Below are 20,816 nucleotides of genomic sequence, written 5' to 3' on the forward strand. Positions count from 1 at the left end.
TTGTCGATAGTCGCTGCCTTGTATATTTTTCCATCGGATAGAAGTACTTCGACAGCATTTGGTGCGATGTCGTAGCCATGGATGCCTGTCATCTACTCCTATGGAGACCGTGGCAATATGACCGCAGTGTTACACATGATGGACATCGGAACACCTACATATTTTGGAAGGATAATCAGAAGATCACCCTGGTACCGATAAAGGAAGAAGATCTACCTAAACCAAAATCAAAGACCAGCATAAATCTTCTGACAAAGCATGCATGTCTAAAGGAAGCAACGGAGGCTAGCTACCTGCTAGTAGTCGTAGAGAAGGGCAAGCTGGCTAAGCGAGACATTCCACCGGTGGTACGTCCTATCCTTCGAGAGTTTTCTGATGTTTTTTCTAAAAAATTGCCCACAGAACTACTCCCTGAATGAGATATTCAGCATCACATTGATCTTGCTCCGAGCTCGAACCTACCGAACAAACCAGCTTATCGCATGAGCCCTGCTGAACATCAGGAATTACAGCGGCAAGTCCAGGAGTTGCTGGATAAAGGTTACATCAGACCAAACATGAGTCCATGCGCGGTACCTACCTTGCTGGTTCTAAGGATGGATCGTGACGCATATGCATAGACAGCAGAGCCATCAATCGAATCACCATCAAGTACTGATTTCCAATTCCGAGGCTGGACAACATGCTTGATCAACTTGCTGGAACCAAGGTATTCACCAAAATCGACCTAAAAAGTGGCTACCATCGATTGCGGATTCGACTTGGAGACAAGTGAAAAACAGCCTTCAACATGAGGGAGGACCTGTACGAATGGTTGGTGATGCCGTTCGAGCTTTCCAACACGCCGAGCACCTTCATGAGGCTGATAAACCACATGCTGCAGCCATTCATCGATAAATTTGTTGTGGTTTATTTTGATGATATCTAATCTAATCCTATTTTGGAAGCTCTCATGCAGCACCTTAAGAAAGTGCTTGGTACCTTGCGGAGAGATTATTTGCCAACACCAAGAAGTGCAGCTTCATGGCAAATAGTCTAACCTTCTTGGGCTATATCATCTCTTGTGAGGGGCTACGAGCAAATTCGTCCAAGGTGCAAGCCATCCAGGATTGGCCAGTTCCATGCAACATCACCAAAGTACGGAGTTTTCATGGTTTGGTGTCCTATTGCAGATTCATCCGAGGATTTAGCTCCATCATGTCTTTCGTTACAGACTTGCATGAAAAGAAGGCATTTCCAATGGACCCCTGAAGCACAAATGCCTTCGAAACGATCAAAGCAAAAATTACGTCTGCAAATGTTCTTTCTCTACCATATTTTTTCAAGGTCTTCAAGGTGGAGTGTGACGCATCTTCTACAGACGTTGGTGGAGTTCTCAGCCAAGAAGGGCGACTTATTTGCTTCCACAACGAGAAGTTATCAAGTTCGAAATTAAATTACTCCACTTATGATGTTGAATTTTATGCTGTGGTTAGCACGCTTTTGTAATGGTGGCACTACCCGATCCAGGAGTTCATCCTTTACACTGACCATGAGGCCCTGAAATACATCAGTGGTCAAGAAAAGCTGAGCCACAGGCACGCGAAGTGGGTAAATTATTTGCAAGAATTTCACTTTGTTCTAAAGCACAAGTCTGGTAATCAGAATCGAGTGACAGATGCACTAAGCAGAACAGCCAAGCTTCTGGATATTCTTCGGATGGAGATAGTTGGCTTTGATGCGCTGAAGGACCTTTATGTTAATGACCTAGATTTTGCTAATATTTTTAAGGAGGTCCAGGCTAATACTCGAGTTGATTACCAGGTGCAGGATGGATTTTTATTTCGTGGTGTGTAGCTTTGTGCTCTTGATTGTTCCTTATGAGAGAAGATTGTACAGGAGCTTCATGTAGAAGGCCACTTCAGCAAAGACAAAACCCTTACGCTGATCCATAGTAAATACTACTGGCCAAAGATGAAACGTGATGTGTTCTGACATGTGCAGCAATGCCGAGTGTACCAGGTGTTAAAAGGTATGGCGATTAATGCTGGATTATATTCTCCTTTGCCTGCTCCTAATCATCCTTGGAAGGAGGTCAGTATGGACTTTGTATTGGGGCTTCCGATGATGCAGAGGCAATATGACTCTATGCTCGTGATGGTGAATCGATTTTCAAAGATGGCGCACTTCATAGCCTATTGCAAAACAATGAATGCTTCTAATATTGCCCAACTATTCTTTAAAGAGATTGTGCGCCTACATGGAGTACCCAAAACCATTACATCTGACCAAGATACCAAATTTATAAGTCATTTTTGGAGGAGCTTATAGAAAAAGTTGGGCACATCTCTGTAATTCAGTTCAGCCTATCATCCTCAAACAGATGGACAGACCAAAGCTGTTAACATAAGCTTGAGAAATCTGTTAAAGAGCCTTGCTGGTGATCATCCAAAGCAGTGGGACTTGACCTTGACACAGGCTGAATTCACTTTCAATCGTTCAGTGAACCGAAGCACAGGCTACAGTCCGTTTCAGGTGGTTTACGGGTCAAACCCGAGTAGTGTTTTAGACTTGACGCCAATCACTTCCAGAGGGAGATCCAATAAAAAGGTTGAAAATTTTGCTGAAGAAATCCAAGCCATCCATCGATCAGTTAAAGAATAAATTGAGGTCAGCAATGCCAAGTATAAAGAGGCCGCCGACAAACATCGAAAGAAGCTCACCTTTGCAATTGATGATTATGGGCTATTCTGACCAAGGATCGGTCCCAATTGGAGAATACAATAAGTTGAGTCAGCGCAAAATAGATCCCCTCGAGATAATCAAGAAGATCAATGACAATGCCTATCAATTGAAGCTGCCCAGCCATCTTCGAATCTTTGAATCTTTGATGTATTCAATGTAAAGCATCTAATTCCTTATATAGGTGATTCATTAGATAAGGAGGCTTCTAACTCGAGAACTCGACCTGGGGAGGATGACGCAGACGTACTGACTGATCGATACCTGGATCGAGGGACAAGACCCAAAAGGATCCAGAATCTAGCTGATCGCATCCTAACTCAGCCGATTCGACACTATCGAGCTAGAACAGCTATAACTTTCTTATCCAGTGTCAGAATCGCTATTATGATCCCATTTCGGAAAGCTCTTCTCGAGCTCTACAAGGCTGGCACTTCACCGCCACTGTGGATTTTGGAGCCTAATTTAATTATTTGACAGACCAACGGGAGCGCGCAAGAGTCCTAATCTGACATGGAATCTAATTTTGATTTATTCTTTATTTTATTTTATTTCGAACTTTTTTTTAGTTGAATCAGGACTTTTAGTCTATAAATAAAGCCCCTAGCCAATGTTGTAATCAGTTTTATTCGAGTTATTGAATTAAAATTTCAGAGAAGAGAATTTTCTCTTCCTTTTGTCATTTTCTTTTGTTTCATGCATCTTCTTCCTCCCTTCCATCGAAACGTGGCCCTAAGCTGCATCATTTTTTCACTTTTTTTTATTTTTTGAGGAATTATTTTAATATTTCTGGTTGTTAGAACAATATTTTTTTGTTATTTTATGTTACGTTGATCTCCATAGACCATATGATCAATGAATGAATGCAATTGTCATTTACTTAACTAACATTTTAGATTTTGAAAATACAAAATATCAAATTAATTTGAACTACAAAATATGCACCAGTACAAACTATGCACCAATTTGAACTACAAAATGCATATGCCAATTTTCAGAAATTATTTGACAATATTTTATTTATTATTATTTTTATTCCAGAAATATATTTTTAATCTAAAAACTACAAGATCAATAAAAAATCATGATTTCATAGTCAATGCATAGATCATCCTTCAGCCTATAGTATAGCATGAAATCATGCCAAAATTTTTGGCATGATTCCCCCTCATTTTCCCAACTTTTGCCTATTTTAGATAGTGAAAAAGGGAAAAAAGAGAGCAACAGGAAGAATGGAGGAGATTATACTTGATTTTGCAGGATCCGGCCTCAAATCCAGCAAAAACTTCCTCTTCTCTTTTTTATCCAGGATTTTTTATTTGGAAGTAAAGGTTGATAAGATACGAGAGGCCTTCTCTGCCTCTCCCTAATAATTAGGGTGGTAAGTGGCCGAACCACCCAAAACTGAGTGGAACAAAGCAGTTGGTACCAACTAGTTTGATAGGGAGGCTGATCGTCACCATCAATACCTCACTTTATTGACACTTGGGATGGCCCAACATCTCGATAATTCACCGAGATGCCAATTTTTCTCTTGTTTGTTGTTTTAGTATTTTTTAAAAACTTCCTAGCATTTTCTTAATCATAATTATATTTAACTAGCACTCAACCCCCGCATTGCAGGGATTTTATTGATAATAATGATAACATTTTACATTAAAGGTTGCTCTCACCAATTAATCCCATGATGAGATCAAAAAGATCTCTGAAAGTTCTTCTTTCCAAAGATGGCCTTCCAAACCAGTGAAGGTTGCTGCATTTGGTAAACATCCAACATCTCCATGTAGTACTCAACATAATCCTCCAATTTTTTCCTTTTGCACAAGCACTGAATCAGAATTATATAGCTAAAAGCATTCGACATATCCCATTTTTCTGCATCTTTCTTGAAAATTCTTTTTGCATCGTCAAACTTTGCAGTCTTGCAGAAGCCTTCCACAACCACTGTGTAAATCACAACCTCGCGAAATGCCACTCGTAATACCCATGTATCACTTTACTATTATTATATAGATAGATATATATATATATATTTAAAATATTTTTATTTTTTTATTATGCTATTTGTACTTTTATTTTTTATTTAAAAAATATAAAAATAAAAAAATAAAACTTAACACATGACATTGCAGAAGATTATCCTATAATCTTATATGTCAACACAGGCCACCCCTAAAACCCATGTATCGCTTTACTATTATTATATAGATTTAAAATATTCTTTATTTTTTATCATACTATTTGTACTTTTATTTTTTATTTAAAAATTAAAAAAATAAAAAAATAAACTTTGACACATGATGTTGTAGGAGATTATCTTATAATCTTACGTGTCAATATGGAATGCCACTTCTAATACCCGTGTATCGCTTTACTATTATTATATAGATAATGCTTTTGAGGGAGTGATTTGGGATTTAGTTTTAGCCCTCGGGATAAAGGCCCCTTGGTGCCAATCCATCCCCTAAGTACAAGGCATGACAAGAGAGAGGAAAAAGAGAGAAAGGAGAAAGAGCTTGAACATGGGCACCACAAATACCAAATTGTTTTAGCACCAACACTGGCATTATGAATCCAAATCGGCTCAAAATCCATTCTTGATCCTAAATTATGACAAACAAATACTAGAAACCCTCTAAAATCCATCCCTCATCCTAAACTATGACAAACAAATACCAAGAACCCTCTAAGCAATAATTCAAAAAAGCAAACAACAATAAGAAACAAAGATTCAACTCAACAAGCCTTATTCCCAAGCTAGTTAGGGTCGACTCTATGAATCCATTTCCTCCATTTTTCTCTGTTTAGGACAATCCTTTCTAAAAGATGTAACGGCATCAAGTCCTTCCTTATTATATCCTTATGATTTTTGGTCAACTTCTACCTCTCTTTCCTTCTATATGCATCAAGTCACTCTTTCGTACTAGTACCTCCATCAACCTATATTGTATATATCCAAACCATCCAAGTCATCCTCTCAATTGTCCTAAACTGGAGCTACATCTAACTTTTTATGAATTACTTCATTTCTTACTCTATCTTTTCCTATATTACCACACATCCATCTCAACATACTTATGTTGGCCATACTTATCTTGTGCACATATTGTTCTCTAACTGCCCACTATTTTGTATCATAAAATATTGTTGGTTGTATGGTTGTCCTATAAAATTTTTCTTTCAACTTACTAGATATCCTATGATCACATAATATTTCCATTTTATCCTTCCTACTTTAATTCTATGTTAACATCCTCTTTAATCTTTCCTTATGAATAATTGATCCTAAATAGCGAAAATAATCACTCTTAGAAATTTTAGGATCCTCAATTTTCACTCTACCTTCATCTATATTTGTAATTTTACTAAAACTACATTCCATATATACCATCTTGGCCCTACTTATCCTCAAATCCTTATATACTCCATATAATTCCGACTTATGACTAACTTCAACCTTATTTTCATCTATTAAGACCATATCATCTGCAGAAATCATGCACCAAAGAATATCATCCTAAATATGCCTAGCAAGCACATCTACTACTAGCACAAAAGATAGGTACCTGGAGCAGATCCTCGGTGCAGATTGTGATCAGAAACTTGCTAGTATTACCACAAGTAGTTCTCACACTAGTAACCGCTCCATTACACATGTCTTAATCAGACTAATACAACTAATAGAAACCCCTTTCTTTTCTAACACCCACCATAGGACTTCGCTAAGAACTCTATTATATGCTTTTTTAAACCGATAAAAACCATATGAAATAAGAAACAAAGAAACAGAAAATAAAGAGCATCCTAATGGATCACCAACATGCCAACCTGCTCCAAGTATCAAGATGGTAACCACCTAGTACCATCCTAGCCTGATCCTTGATGATACCAAATTTAGGTGTAGGATTTGTAACTTGGATGATAACAGCCTTTTTGTGAGATAAACCATCTATTCTCTTTCAATAAAATTTTTAAGAAAAATAATGAAAGGAAAATGCATCTTCACAATGCAAATTTTGATTTGCTGCGATTTTTTTGTGTCTATTTGTGTTAATTGTCTTGAACTAAACTTCATGGCCCATTTTTTGAAAAAAGATTATGGTCATATATATCAAGGATTAAGAATATAGCCTGAGTCAACCTAAGCAACATGCCCATTCACTCAAGTTCCAAGACCACTAAGCCCACGGATAACCAATGGCTTAGATCATCTTGCAATACAAACAATGATGCTAATAATAATCTGAGCGGCAATGCAACTAATGGCCAAGAAGGTAGTAGTGGGCATGGCGAGGGCACATATGACTCAGCCAAGGTTCGCCAAACACGATGGAACCACCTATTTCATGGCGTGCTGAACTGTACTAGTAGTTGACTGAGATAGTTTTAGCATTTGAAACGAGATATAGACAGACGGAGGAGAGGGAGAAGGAAAGAGAGGAAAAGAGAGAGGAAGGGAAGGAGAAGAAAAGGCCGGGAAGGTTGCTAGAGGGCCATAGAGGCCACCTAAGCTCCATTGTCCTCCAGAGAGGAAAAGAGAGGGAGGAGAGGAGAGGGTGGGAGGCCAGTGGTGGCCATCGGAGGGCCACAAATGGTCAGATCTCCCTCCCCGCCCTACTACAGATCGAACAATTGGCTTTTATTTTTTTATTTTTTTGCTGACTTAACTTCCACTAGAGGGTAGAAAGGAAAGGGGCAATCCGAGGACCTCTGCAGCCCTCCAACGGCCACCATAGGCCTCCCTGCCCTTTCCCGCTCCCTCCCTCCCCCCTCTCTCTCTCTTTCCTCTCTCAGTTCTTCCTTTTCCCTGCTCCAATCATCCAAGGACCTTTGTGGCCCCCCGATGGCCACCACTAGCCTCCCCTCTCTCTCCTTCTCTCCCTCTCTCTTTTTTCCTCTCTCTAGTTCTCCCTCTCACTCTTTCTACTATGTCGGTTCAAGCCCGACACAAAATGGCATGGGGGTGTACCAATCCATGCCGCTGGCTAATCAATACGAGCCCAATACCAACACAACCAACCTTGCTCATAGCCATATGCTCTACGTCCATTCATTCACCAGTCTCATTTCATTTATGCCACACAAGATGCGGACCACGACACATGATGTAAAGCCCATGAATATACAATAGCTAAACAAGAAAGGCCGCTTGAGATGGTTCAAGATCTGGCACTGCTATAGCTGATAATACCAAACGCAAAGTAGGGTCCCTAACAGTTTTGGATTCTCATCATATGCTAGATCCTATCTGCAATATATGACTCATATGCATATCCTTCATCTGAGATATCGCACTCGAGTGCTACTATCCTCCAAAACATCAACCAAACCATGGGTCAAATTTCGCTACATGATCTTCCCTCAAATAGGAGGGCCATCCTAGTATCAGATAGAATTGAAAATTTCATACAAAAGTGTTTTCTCAATAAGATGCATTAAATCTAATTTTTCTTATATTAGTATTTTGATATGCGAGGACCCATGCATGCATGTGCTCAATCCTACATTGGTCACATGCAGGGAGACATTGAGTACTTATACAAAATTGAGAAAACCAAATAACACCTTCCAGCTAACCTTTTTAGATGAGGTCCTAATTGTTTATAAATAGTATCAAAGCAGATCCAACTCAAGACCTATATGGACCAAGGGACACTGCAGCACAGGCCTTTTGTGATTGGATTGGTGCTATTTGTGACTAGATTTAGACTCTTAGCCTGCCGAGGACGTCAAGGCTTAAATGGGAGAAGTATGTGAGGATCCATGCACGCGTGTTTGGTCTAACATCTGTTATGCACCGGTAGATATTGAATACTTATATATAAGGCAAGGAATCCTAATAATAGCTTCTAGCTACCATTTTGGGTGAGATATCAGGTAGTTACAAGACCACCCATCAGAAAAAATTGGGGCAAAGAAACAGGATTAGGATCATAGTTATAATGTGTAAGTTTACTTTTAAATAGATTAGCAAGTTGTGCCCAAAATCTTTATGTAAACTATCGAAGATACCTATAGATTATAGAGCTGGAGTAAGATTGCTGAAATATTCTAGTTTAAGGATTTCAGAAATTTGGCATGAGTGCAGAATGAAAAAGACATTGAAAATTTCTAATAATCCATCAGCAAAAGAAGTATTCACTCATGACCATGGTAACAATAGTCCGAGTATTTTTATGGCTTAAATTAGTCACCACCATCCAAGACTAATTTTCTACATATCCTAGTATGAGACCTCTGAGTAAGGCATGCTAATGCAATGCAATGTTTGCGAAAGCACATTATGGAATTTACTAGAACAAGAAAAAAAATTTGATTTGAGAGCAAAAAAAAGACTTGGTAAAGTGAGAAAGGGATTTAATGGAATAATTTTCACCTTCTTATTACTTGCCGCATCTTCTGCTTGTTTTACCAACGCTGTGCCTTCAGCAGTAATATGCTTAATCAATGAAAATCAAGCGAAACAAAAAACGTCAGGTAAGCTCCCAATTAAATAGTTGATGATGCATATTATAGGACTTTCCTAACCTGTTTAAAAATCTGAGAAACAGGGTCTAGCCCACGAGGAATTCTGCAGAATAGCCTATACATCCTTGATAGATCATCCACCTAATTAGCATATAATGACAAGATATCTTGGTTGTCAGATAACAGTAAAAAAACAGTAATTTCATTCCAAAAAGTTGTATCTGTCCTGAGCATAGACCTTGTCATCACGGAGCAAGGCATGGCATCCAGAGTGCTCCTTTTCGAGAAGTTGGCTTGCATATACGAAGAGTAGTTCATGTTGCACTTTCTACCAACAGAGCAATGAAGACAACCAAAACAAGTTAAATTTGAGAATTCAACTTTAATGACATACATCATTCTAGTTTTGAAAACTAAGACATATACTGAGACACAAAGCATCATTACAGGACCACTTATCAAAGGTTTGAAATTATAAGGATACATCACAAATTACAAGCAAAACTGGAACAAACCTCCAACAACTTCTGTTCACTGCTTGAATGCAAGTAATGAGAAACTCTATCTTTCTCTCGTTTTAAGCATTCCTCAGCCTAAAAATAGTCAGGAAGTCTCAGCAATCATGCTCAAAGACAAACTGCATGCATTTATTGAAGCAACTTTCAGAAAATACACCTTTAACATGTAATCTGGACATGAATCCTCTAAAATCCAGTTTGAAGCCTTCCGAGAATAATATGCAGCAGTATCCTTAAGCATGGCAGCTTCAAAGTCATTTTCATAACACTCCATGCTCCCTAAACCAATTTCAACAAAAATATCCAGGACATTCTTCAACAAGGCTCTATCTATCTGCTCCCCTTCACGCTCTTGATCAATCTGTTAAAGAAGTAAAGTTGACAATGCTAACATAATAACAAGCAGGAATCCAATACATGCTGCAAAATACTGTATCCACATACCAAAGAGATCACAGCATCTCTCACTTTGCCATTAATCTCACTATAGACCTGAAATCAAAAAACAACACCACCCAAAAGTGATTCCAAGAAACATGAGGACCTTCCAGAACTCATTCAAAGAAAACTTGACAAAACAAAAATCGGCATTGATGACCATAGACTATCCACAAATTGTATGCCTAATTCAACAGGCATCTGCAATTTGATCTTTAAACACCAAAATTATGACAAAAAGCTAGGATGATAATGTACCAGATTACGGAAGCAAGTAAGTCCAACTTCATTAAGTGAAGGAAGTGACCTCCGAGCAATGAAATAGCGATCAAGATAGTGAAAAAAACGTGAAAGCCATCTAACCATAACTTTGTGATTTGACCATCTTTTCACGAGTTCCCTCAACATAAATTCATCATGCTTCTCTCTTAAAGATGGCAATACCTGAGTGAGAAAAGAACATTTGATTGTAAGAGGATGATACATCAAAAATGTTATTGAATAGATAACTGATTACTTCAAAAAATAAAAGAGATAACTAATAAGCCTTAGGAATGGGGAAAGGCCTGCACATTAAAGGTAAAAGAAATGACAATCAAGGGTCAATTCCATCCTGATTTTTATGGTTTAAAGACTAATTTGCCTATGCACTCATGAACAATGGCCATTCACCTTTATTGGAGAAACTGGCACAAACTAAAACACACACACACACACACACGTATAGCAAGTGGAGGAATGTACCAAATTACCCAAAATACTACAAACCTATCAAGAAAATTACAAGCAGTCAGATGCTGAAGTCTACAGTACTTTAGCAATCATCTGTAAAGCTTACTCAAACCAAGCATGGATGCATTGAGTACCAGTGACATGCTGGCCAGGCACTGGTACAGTATGTGCCATGCGGTGCTTGGTGCATGCAGGCATGGCTGCACAATGTAGCACAAAGCCAGTACCATGTCAATGACCCATGTGCTTTTCTTTAAGTGCAATGTCAATAAGGCACAGGCATGATATGTATGGTGCCATGTCATATCATGTGTTTTGACTGGCATCTGAGTCCCTCACTCTAGTTATTTCCCCCACACAACTCAGATGTGCATAGCATCAACATGTGAGCTATTCCCCATTTTCTTCCTAAAATTTGTCTTTCATTGTCTTTTCATAGCATCAACATGTCACTATGATTTATGCTTTGAAAAACAATTATAGACATATGAATTCTCTCAACTTATTCCTGAACCTTTCCAATATGGGGGAAAATTGCATTGCATACTTAAAGAGGGTATATTGGTAAATCAAGGAACCAAAAACTCATTTTAAGTTTCAACATTATTAAAGTGTCTTCAAATACTTCACATACAAGACAAATTCACAAAGCACGAAACATTGGTCACATGATATTTAAAAATTGTAAAATTTCTCATAGAACTTTTAGTCATCCATTCATTAAGACTCTCCAATATCAAAATTACAAATAATTAATCATAATCCTAACTCATGAACAGGTCATTTGGCTTTCTCTCCTATAAGCTTACCTTGTTAACATCTATACACTAAGTATTTTCCAACTCTTAGTTGAACTATATTATCTAAAAAAATTAATAAGCAAATAAGCTTTGTTACATGAAATTAAATTGATGCACTAAACTTCATATCATAAACCAAAAGACCATACGTAATTTATCATGATGCTGCCAAATTGATCTCAAAACATGACTGCACATAGTATACTAGACTGAAACAAAAAAAATGCACTGACAAATATTATCAAAACAAACAAATAAAGATTAAAAACACAATATGCTGCATATTTTGTTTTTAAACATACTCATAATCAGTTAATCACAATAGAATGCACAAACTAGTTTAATTGAACACAAAAAATGTGCTACAGCTCATCAACCTTCATGCTAAAAATGCATAAATGAAAATAAAAAGAATAAGTGACAAAAAAGATAAGATCGCTCAGGTGATGGAGTGTACATTGAGTATAAATTATGAACTTTCAATAATAAAATAAAAATTCAAGTGAAAATCACAGCATGATCTAGAATAATGATTCAACATGCTTGGTGGCTCCCTAAGATCTTATGAAATTCAACCAATGATAACATTCTGAACACAAATCCTCATTCCCAGGTTGAAGACCGAAGAGTTTAAAAAGCCAGTGTTGTTCTTTCCTAAGAACGTTGTAAAGGTACTAGGGTGCAAGAGAAACATGAGCACAGCAGCCATGACATTGCATACTCTTTTTCGTATTCTTTCACTGTACTGCACTCCCACATCTTGGAAAGAATTTAAGTTGTGTTTGGTGCATTGCCAGACAATCTTAGAAGATAATATGGATTACCTTCAAGATAGATTGCCACTATTAAATTGCCAGTAACGTTGATTACTGTATTTAGTACACAAATAATGTTGCAGTAAAATTACTGAAAATCTTGATTGATATGTTTGGTATGACAATCAGATTACCGATAATGTGAAATCAAATTTTCAAAATATCCCTAAGTCAAACTACTGTGTTTGGTACAAATAAAGGCTGCAATGGCCCTCGCTCGATCCAATGGCGATGTGCACACAGAAGTAAACCTCACACCTAGAACATGGCCAAAACCCTGACATAGTTCTCCCCCTTAGAGGTCAGCCCTGCCACTGCCCACCGACCAGATCTGGCTGTAGGTCAGCCTCGCACTCCTCATGGACAATAAGGAGCACCTCCGTGGCCCAATCCATTGGGCCTCCAGACGAGATCACAGACGCAGGCAGAGGCGAGGGGAGAAGGACGTTGCAGGGGTCTCAAATCCGGACGGAGGGGCCAAGAAGACGCGGGGTGCCAGTGATGGAGAGCTAGGGGGAGAGTAAAGAGGCAACGACATGGCATGGCTGGACCTCGAGCTCTTGCTTAAGGAACTTCTCATTAGAGGTCTTGGAGTTCGCAAGGAGCCCACGCTCTTCGTCATTGTCGCCATCTCTGTAAACGTGGGAGGAATGGAAGGAGCCCATTGGGCTAGAGAGAGGGGGAGGCAGCGGGAGGGCTAGCCTCCGCTAATAGCACCACCGCGGTCAGAGAGACGAGTTTTATGTGATTTTTTTGAGAGATAACTTTATCCAAAATTTTTTTTGTAATATTGCCAAAGAAGTGGTAATCTAGATAGCCAACCCTCTCCAACACTATTTAGATTGCCTCTTGGGAGGCAATGTAGATTGCTAAGGCAATTTGGATTGCCACCCAAAAAGCATACCCAACAGAGTAATCTAGTGGGCCTACTTTAAATTGCCGGCAATCTAGATAGATTGCCAGCTACCAAATGCAACCTTAGGATCCTTTTCCTTAGTTTGATATGCAATTCTAAACCTAATAATTCATATTGAATTATAATTTAAGGTTTCCATTTAAATGTGTAAACTCCTAGACGGAATCTAATTACATGCCTTGGTTCATGAATTGCTCAAGTTTGATATAATTAATAATTTGAAATAAATCCCTAACCAGGAAGTCTGATTTTAGAACCACCCTCTCAAAACCTAGCCTCTCTATTTAACTTACATTTGAGACAACCCTTGGCAAAAGTGGTAATATCTACTTAACTGTCCACTGGAAGCTTTATGGCAACTATTAAATCCATGAAAACCTCAATGCAACCTTAGTCCCGTGACATCCTCCATCTCCTCTCATCTCTTATCTTATTTCCAAGGAATAAATATGCTTAAGTTGGCAACCTAGTCCCTCATCCAAGATGAACAGCAAGATTTATCCTCCTTAAAACAGTGAAGGCAATCTAGATGGATCCAACCCAAATTGATTGGAATAATCTTAAATGTGATGGAAACCTTAAGCTTCATGTATCATAAAATTGGCCTATATTGTAAGAAATGTAATTAATTTTCACTCTTACATTTTTTTGAATTTGATGACCTAAAATCTACCTGTAAGACTTCTTTCCTTTCTGTCTATCATCCATCATCATCTCCATTACCATTTCAAGATGATCTTCCCCTTTCCTTCCCTACCATTGAAAGCCCCTCTTAGATCAGCCATCACCATCATCAAGGTCATCTTCCAACTCCATCACCCCATAACTTCCTCTCCTTCAAGGTCTCCTAAATCTCAACCATGGCATATCTAGTAATCATCATCATCATAAAGCCATAGTCATCCATGGGCTCCATCCTTCCCAGTCTTAATTATAGGCCTTCACCCTCCATTGTTGTCAAGCCATGGTGACCAATCTCAATCCCTCTCACAACCCAACTAAAGCTTATACATTTAGAAAGTAATAATCATTAGAAGATGTTGCCTATTACCGTGATATCACATCGACCAATAAATCAAGATAGATGAATCTCTATTTACTGAAATAACAATGGCTAATATTACAAAATTATAGTATTATTGTGCGCCCAATACCCTTAAGCAGTGTTACTGGCATGGTATGCTGTATTGGTTGATACCAATGCATACCAACCACACCAACTAGTATTGAATTGGTATGCAATACAAGTAGTGTACCGAGTGTCCGTATGCTGAACTAACTCCCTGCATTGGGTCTACTGACACTGTACCATAATGGTACTAGTAAGAAGTCCGATACCAGGACAGGAAACCTTAGTTATTGGCACTTCAAAATTTAGGTTTTCTGATGTGTTGGTCACATGGATATAGGGACACTTCACATCACGCTTTGAAACACTTCAAGACACTCCTTGACACCATGTAACGCAGCCGTCCCGAACCGAACGGTTCATGGCGTTCTTAGCCATCCCGACAGCAAACCAGGATAGTTGGGTCGAGAAAAACGGACACCGAAGGAGGGACAAGGAGAGAGAGAAAAAGAGAGAGGAGGGGAGGGTGAGATGGCACGACACTGCCAGAGGCTGGTGATGGCCTGTTGAGGCCACCGAAGGGCCGCGGAGGCCTCTACGGCTCGACATCATTCGATAGGACATTTAATCGAATAAAAAAGAGAGAGAGAGGGAGCGACCAACAGGAGGAAGGAGCAACTGGTGGAGGGGCTGCAGGATGCCCGCCGTGGTCATCAGATGGCAGAAAATATGCGGACGGAGCTGCGACCAAGAAACAAGGACGACCATCTTTGTTCATTCGTCAGATTTTTTAAAAAAAGATGAAGAAAAGCTAACAAAATCATTGCCGGCTTCACTATAATCGAGATTTTAAAAAAAAATCATGAAACAGGGATGATCGCCTCTATTTCATGCTCGTGGTGCCGGAGGCCGCGATTGCACCGTTCGATGGCCATGGCGACCAGCCAGAGGCCCTCCAACTGCCTCTGCAATGGCTTCTCTTCCCTTTCTTTTCCTCCCCCCTCTCTCTATCTCTCAATCGAGAATCAGCGAATGAAGCGAAGCCTTGGCAGCCCTTTGAGTGGCGGCCCGCCTATGGCCATCACTAGCGTCTCTTCCGGCCACACTCTTCCTCCCTCCCCCTTCTCCCTCGCTCTCTCCTCTTTCTCTCTTTTCCTCCTCCCAATTCACTTCTTTTCCTCTATGTCAGTTCGCACCAATTCGATCCGATATGGATCCGTACCATCAGTCAATCGACACAGATTCTGATATCGAGTCCGTGAACCTTGCTTGACACCACCATTAAATCATAATATCATTGTCGTTATGTGTGTACTTTTGGCACTATTCTATGTAAGTTATCGAGTTTAACATAACAATTAGCAATCATTTTATCCAATTTTATTAACATAAGAAACATTGCTTATTATTCATCATATGCACACATCAATACATATTTACACACATATATATACATATATAAGATAGAGATGTTCCTATGTCATTATTTTTTTTTTGAAAATCTCCATGTTAGATTCTTCTAGACACTTGGACAATTGATGGTCGATAGCTCTGTCACATGTCAAAGCAACATTACCATTTATATATGGGCCAAGAAATTAAGCGACAAAAAAGAAAAAAAAAAGATTCCAATAAAAAAACTTACTAATCTTACTCGAAGTGGGTTGGGCCTACCAACTCTGTCCCATTTAAATGGGTAAAAGGGCAGTATTTACATCAAAATATAAGCAGCTTACACCAGCATGTTCTACGTCAGGTTTGCATGCTAACTCATTGGATAATGCCCTTTATAGCACAACTATGGGTGGTCATTAACAGCTTAAAGTATATAATGACAACCAAAAAACCAGGCCAATGGTAGTCTGAGATATCAAAACCAGATAAAAAACAGTCAACACAACTAAGAATAGTGTAGCCTAGACAGGCTTAACCTAAACTCTGGGCATAACTTGAGTTTGTAAATTTTAGCAGCTAAATCACCAAAAGCAAAGGAAAAAGAAATACACCAATACTTCATATCAGTAACTCTAATATTAAATTCCATCAAAAGATGTCAGAAATTCAGATTTGGATATGGAATTTTAAAAAAATCAAGACAAGAAACATTTATTGATGGTCCCTTCATAATTAAAAAGCAAGAGAAAAGAAAAACATAGAGATGATAACAACTCATCATTTGTATTTCATCATTCCTATGAATGCTGTCTTATGTACATGCACATGTAAAAGAAATTGTCCTCACCGTTAAATTGATATACTCTTCAAATGACTCCCGGTATTTGTCATACAGCTGCTGCGAGTAATCATGAGGAGGTTTCTGAGTGCACATATTATAGATGGTTCTGGTCCAACAGTTAAGGCAACGAACGCATTGAAACCACAATAACAGTACGGTAAACAGAAAAGCCTCGAAGAAGAATCAATAAAAGCAGAGAGGAAGGATACGTGTAGAGCATCATATAATCCTCCGAGCTGAATTGCGTCTCAGGGATCCCTTCTAAGATGTTCTTCAACTTTGTTATACCCTTCTGCATGAAATCCCATCCCTGCTCCAAATCTATAGTCTTTCTTTCATGCAACGCCATACTTTCCCACCACAAGCGCTCCTCCCCGGTGCAAGCCCTACACAACTAAGACACCCCAATAATCCACTTACAGTATATTCGATTCCGGACCTAAATCAACCCCTAGGGCAGCATCAAAACAGCCCGAAATCAAACCCTAACCCCAATTCCGAGCATTGATTCGAGCAGAAACAAGAAAACACCCCCTAGACATCGATCCAGAAGCCGAATCCCAAGTCATGCCGAACAGATAATTGAAACCAAAGGAGAACAAGAAATTGAGAATAGAAAAGGATAGAAATCCAACGCATGTACCTGATTCCGGATGGCAGAGGAAGGAGACGAATTGAATCGATCCCCGGCAACGCAAAAACCTAACACTAACGCTAGAAATCGAAGGGGATGGAGGAGAGGACGAGAGACGAGGGCGCGCACGGTAGGCGCTGGCGCTGATGACGATCAAGAAAATGGAGAGGTTTCGGAGAATAAGAGCTCCGAATTTAGGAGGTCGGGATAAAAGAAAATGATTAGGGGTATATTGGTCATTTTAAATTTGTGTACGCTGTTGCCTGGGGTCAACGACGTTTCCTGATCTGGATTAGACTGGAGGGTTCGATGATCGGGACAAATCGGGTCCAATGATTGGACGGTCTTAATTGAAGGACCATTCCCGGGGCCCAAACTAATATCTGTGTGACGCCATTGCCCTCACTGTAGATGGGGTATCTGGGTAAGTTGTTATTCAGTAATTCTTTCTTTTTCTTTTTTTTGGTTAGGAACAAGGAGCACAAGCTGTATTAAATGATGCCAGAGTGTTTACAATGAAGGAGACGTAGAAGATGTGGCCTCACAAAAGTAGAGAGGAAGATAAAAGAACACAGAAAGACACAGCATTGTACCCGAAGTTAAGAAAGTTAATACATAGTAAAGATTTAGTACATAGATCAGGGAAGAAGAAAGGATCAGGAAAAACCTACAGATAAGCTTGACATTGAAGAGAAGCCGAAGAAGATACCCGGAGTAAGTAAAAGGTAATACACAGAAGAGAATCATAAGAACGGACGCCTGCTGAGGCAAGAGATAGTAATAAGCGGCCGAGCGGAAGTCCAGAACAAGCACACCTGCACCGTGCAGCATAGAAGGATTGAAACAATGAAGCATAGCCTTGTGAACAGCAATGAATAATGAAGCGTGGTCTTGGACCCATGGTAAATAGGGTAGCCAGGACAGGTTGATAGAGAGAGTGGGAACCAGCAATAAACAATGAAACATAGTCCTGGATACTGAGAGCTGATACATCCTGATCAATGAAGAGTAAAGGAGAAGCAAAAGAGAAAAGCAGCACAAATGCCAAATTGTAAGCATTGAAGCGTCCATAGAAAAGAAGCGGTGCAGCATCCAAGTGAGAGATGGGTGAACCACAGCCAAGCAAAAGTTGAAATAGTCGCCGTAACCTACGGAAGAAGAAGGAAAATGAGGAATAGAACAGCAAATGCAGCGGATCATGTTAGTCTCGATGATAGAAAGTACTGGCCACATCAGCCGCAAAAGATATTGCAACTTGATGAGACTAGATGATAGGGATCAAAAGGAATATTATGGTCCCAAGCACGCCTAGCAATCCGATCAACAATTATATTAGCTTCATAAAATATGAAGCACCCTAAGATGGACAGTTTACTGTAGCACTGAAGATCCAGTGATGGCCCAACACGTGCCCTTGGTAGAAGGTGACAGAGCGATCACCCAGCCTCTGTCACCTGATTTTTTACGACCATGTTAGAGAAGTTTCAGAGTCTTCTACCTGCAAGATGACATGCAGCTTGTACGCTCACTACTCTACTTCCCCTCTACCAAATAAGATTCGTACTTTCAACAATCCAAATATACGAGTCGTTATTCCTTGACAGTCGGAGCACATCTCCACGATCTCTACTCCCTGATAAACGGTGCACATCCTCGAAGGCAATAGGTATCTGCCTTCGTCAATAAAACTTTCTTCAAGACCCTCCAAATAAGGAATACCTACCTTGCATGCCTTCTCCCAGAGATGGACTCTATATGAATTGGAATCTGACTCTTCCAAAGAACTCTGAGCTTCCCTTCTCCATCTTCGAGATCTCTATCCTCCATATGGCATCCTCCATCTCCCATTCTCCATCCTCCTACAACGATCTTCCATTCTTCATACTCAACAACACTACTAATGTTATAGCCAGCCAATCACAGACCCAAGCCCAAAAAAAAAAAACTTCGATATCGAAGAATCCACTGCTGGAGAGCCTCCCATTGTGAGGACTTTTTTGTCTTTAGTGATTTTATAGAGCCGACTTAGGGGTTCGATCGAGAATCTAACTTCAATGCCCTGCTCCAAAGGACCTGACCACCTATCCTGTGACCACACTCTCTTCCGACTCTGTCTCAGTGGCCTAAGCTAGCTTGACTTTTCAGCGGCAACAAATTGATGCTAAAGGAAGGGCTCTAAACTACAATAGAGGTCTAAATTTTTTCTTTATTTATCATTCAAGTATGAAGAATAAGAAGACTTTGGCGGCCGCCGCCACCGCCGTCCCAAAAGTCCCTATGCAATCCATTGACCCAGACCAGGGTTAATGGGATCTAAGCATCTTGGAGTTATCAACTACCCCAACTGTCATCATCGAGCAATTCTGGTAGCTCCTATAACAGGTCCAAACACTGACTACTATGTGCAAGGCCTATAGCAGGTGGCTTATCATCCAGCTCCGATGTCAAGCAATCATCCAACTCTAGTGCATCTTGATCTTCTCCTCCTTTAAAAGCATGAGACAAAGTAACCAGTCCCACCCCATCAGCCTAGAAGAAGCTCTTCGGATTTTCGATCTACCCATCGGAACCCCGAGCAATCTTCCTTTCATCATCTCCATTAATCATCTAATTCGAGAGAGATAATCTACATCCCTCAGCCTCACCTAAGGGATAGTGAGTGAGGTAACGAGTGTGAATCTGCTGCCCCTTCTCTTTCACTCTCTTCTTCCTCATAAGACTCCTCCGCAAGTGGATTTATGAGTTGCCAACCAAGAAGGAGATCTGAACGGCATGACAAGTTGGATCAAAAGCTCCAAGAGGTGGACCACTATCTCGAAGCCCTCCACCAGTATCAATTGGCTCTAGGGGAGAGTTCTTGTTCACCACTTGCCCTCTCTTCGCAAAGCATATCATGAAGGAGCCGATCCCTGCCGCTTCAAAGCACCTTCGATGGGGGTCTGTGATGCAGCACTAACCTCTACAACCATCTGGAGAGCTTCAAGGCCCTCATGATGTCGTAAGGGGCCTCGGATGCTTTGCTATATAAGTCCTTTCCTACTACTCTTTAAGGTATTGCTCGAGTCTAGTACACTAAGCTCTAGCTGAACTTCATCTGTTCCTTCGAGGAGTTCAATCGCTTGTTCGTAACTTAGTTTCAAAGTAGCAAGAAGCCAAGAAAATGCACCAACACTTCTTCTCTATCAAATAGGAGGACGAAGAATCTCTCAAAAGTTACATGAGTCACATCAAAGCAGTCATGTTGGAACTCCATAATCTGGACTATTCGATCGTGATGTCAGCCCTTAAGAAGAGGCAGAAGGTGAACACTTTACTTTCTCTCAAAGAGATTTTCTCGTACTTCATCGAGCTCCTCGCCATGCTGACAAGTACATCAATGTCGAGGAGGAAATGGTGAAGAAGCAGAAGGAGAAGGCTGAGTAGAAAGGGTTAGGGAGGATAACCCTACTCCCTAATTAAAGAAGTAGAA

At 39.9% G+C, this 20,816-nt stretch overlaps 1 protein-coding gene across 1 annotated transcript; it reads right to left on the reverse strand.

Annotated features, from left to right (window-relative positions):
• Window positions 1-4,414: 4,414 nt before the first annotated feature.
• Window positions 4,415-17,533, reverse strand: LOC140857976 (cullin-1-like). Its single transcript, XM_073257381.1, has 11 exons — window positions 17,357-17,533; window positions 16,923-17,107; window positions 16,720-16,819; window positions 10,404-10,589; window positions 10,152-10,199; window positions 9,865-10,068; window positions 9,705-9,782; window positions 9,428-9,517; window positions 9,250-9,330; window positions 8,957-9,160; window positions 4,415-4,549 (listed from the first exon to the last, which is right to left on the reverse strand). Exons 2-11 carry the CDS (start codon window positions 17,060-17,062, stop codon window positions 4,415-4,417), a joined length of 1,266 nt encoding a protein of 421 aa, XP_073113482.1. The 5' UTR covers window positions 17,063-17,107; window positions 17,357-17,533.
• Window positions 17,534-20,816: the final 3,283 nt, after the last annotated feature.

The sequence above is a fragment of the Elaeis guineensis genome, chromosome 5 (assembly GCF_000442705.2).
Source record: "Elaeis guineensis isolate ETL-2024a chromosome 5, EG11, whole genome shotgun sequence".
NCBI lineage: Eukaryota > Viridiplantae > Streptophyta > Magnoliopsida > Arecales > Arecaceae > Elaeis > Elaeis guineensis.

Bases quoted from the DNA above. Each gene is read 5' to 3' on its own strand.
- LOC140857976 (XM_073257381.1), bottom strand. From the start codon at position 17,062: ATGGCGTTGCATGAAAGAAAGACTATAGATTTGGAGCAGGGATGGGAT. The intron at 9,783-9,864 runs GTGTATTTTCTG...GACTATTTTTAG, and splicing joins GTCCAGATTACATGTTAAAG to GCTGAGGAATGCTTAAAACG. The intron at 4,550-8,956 runs GTCTCATACTAG...ATTCTGATTCAG, and splicing joins TTAGCATGCCTTACTCAGAG to TGCTTGTGCAAAAGGAAAAA.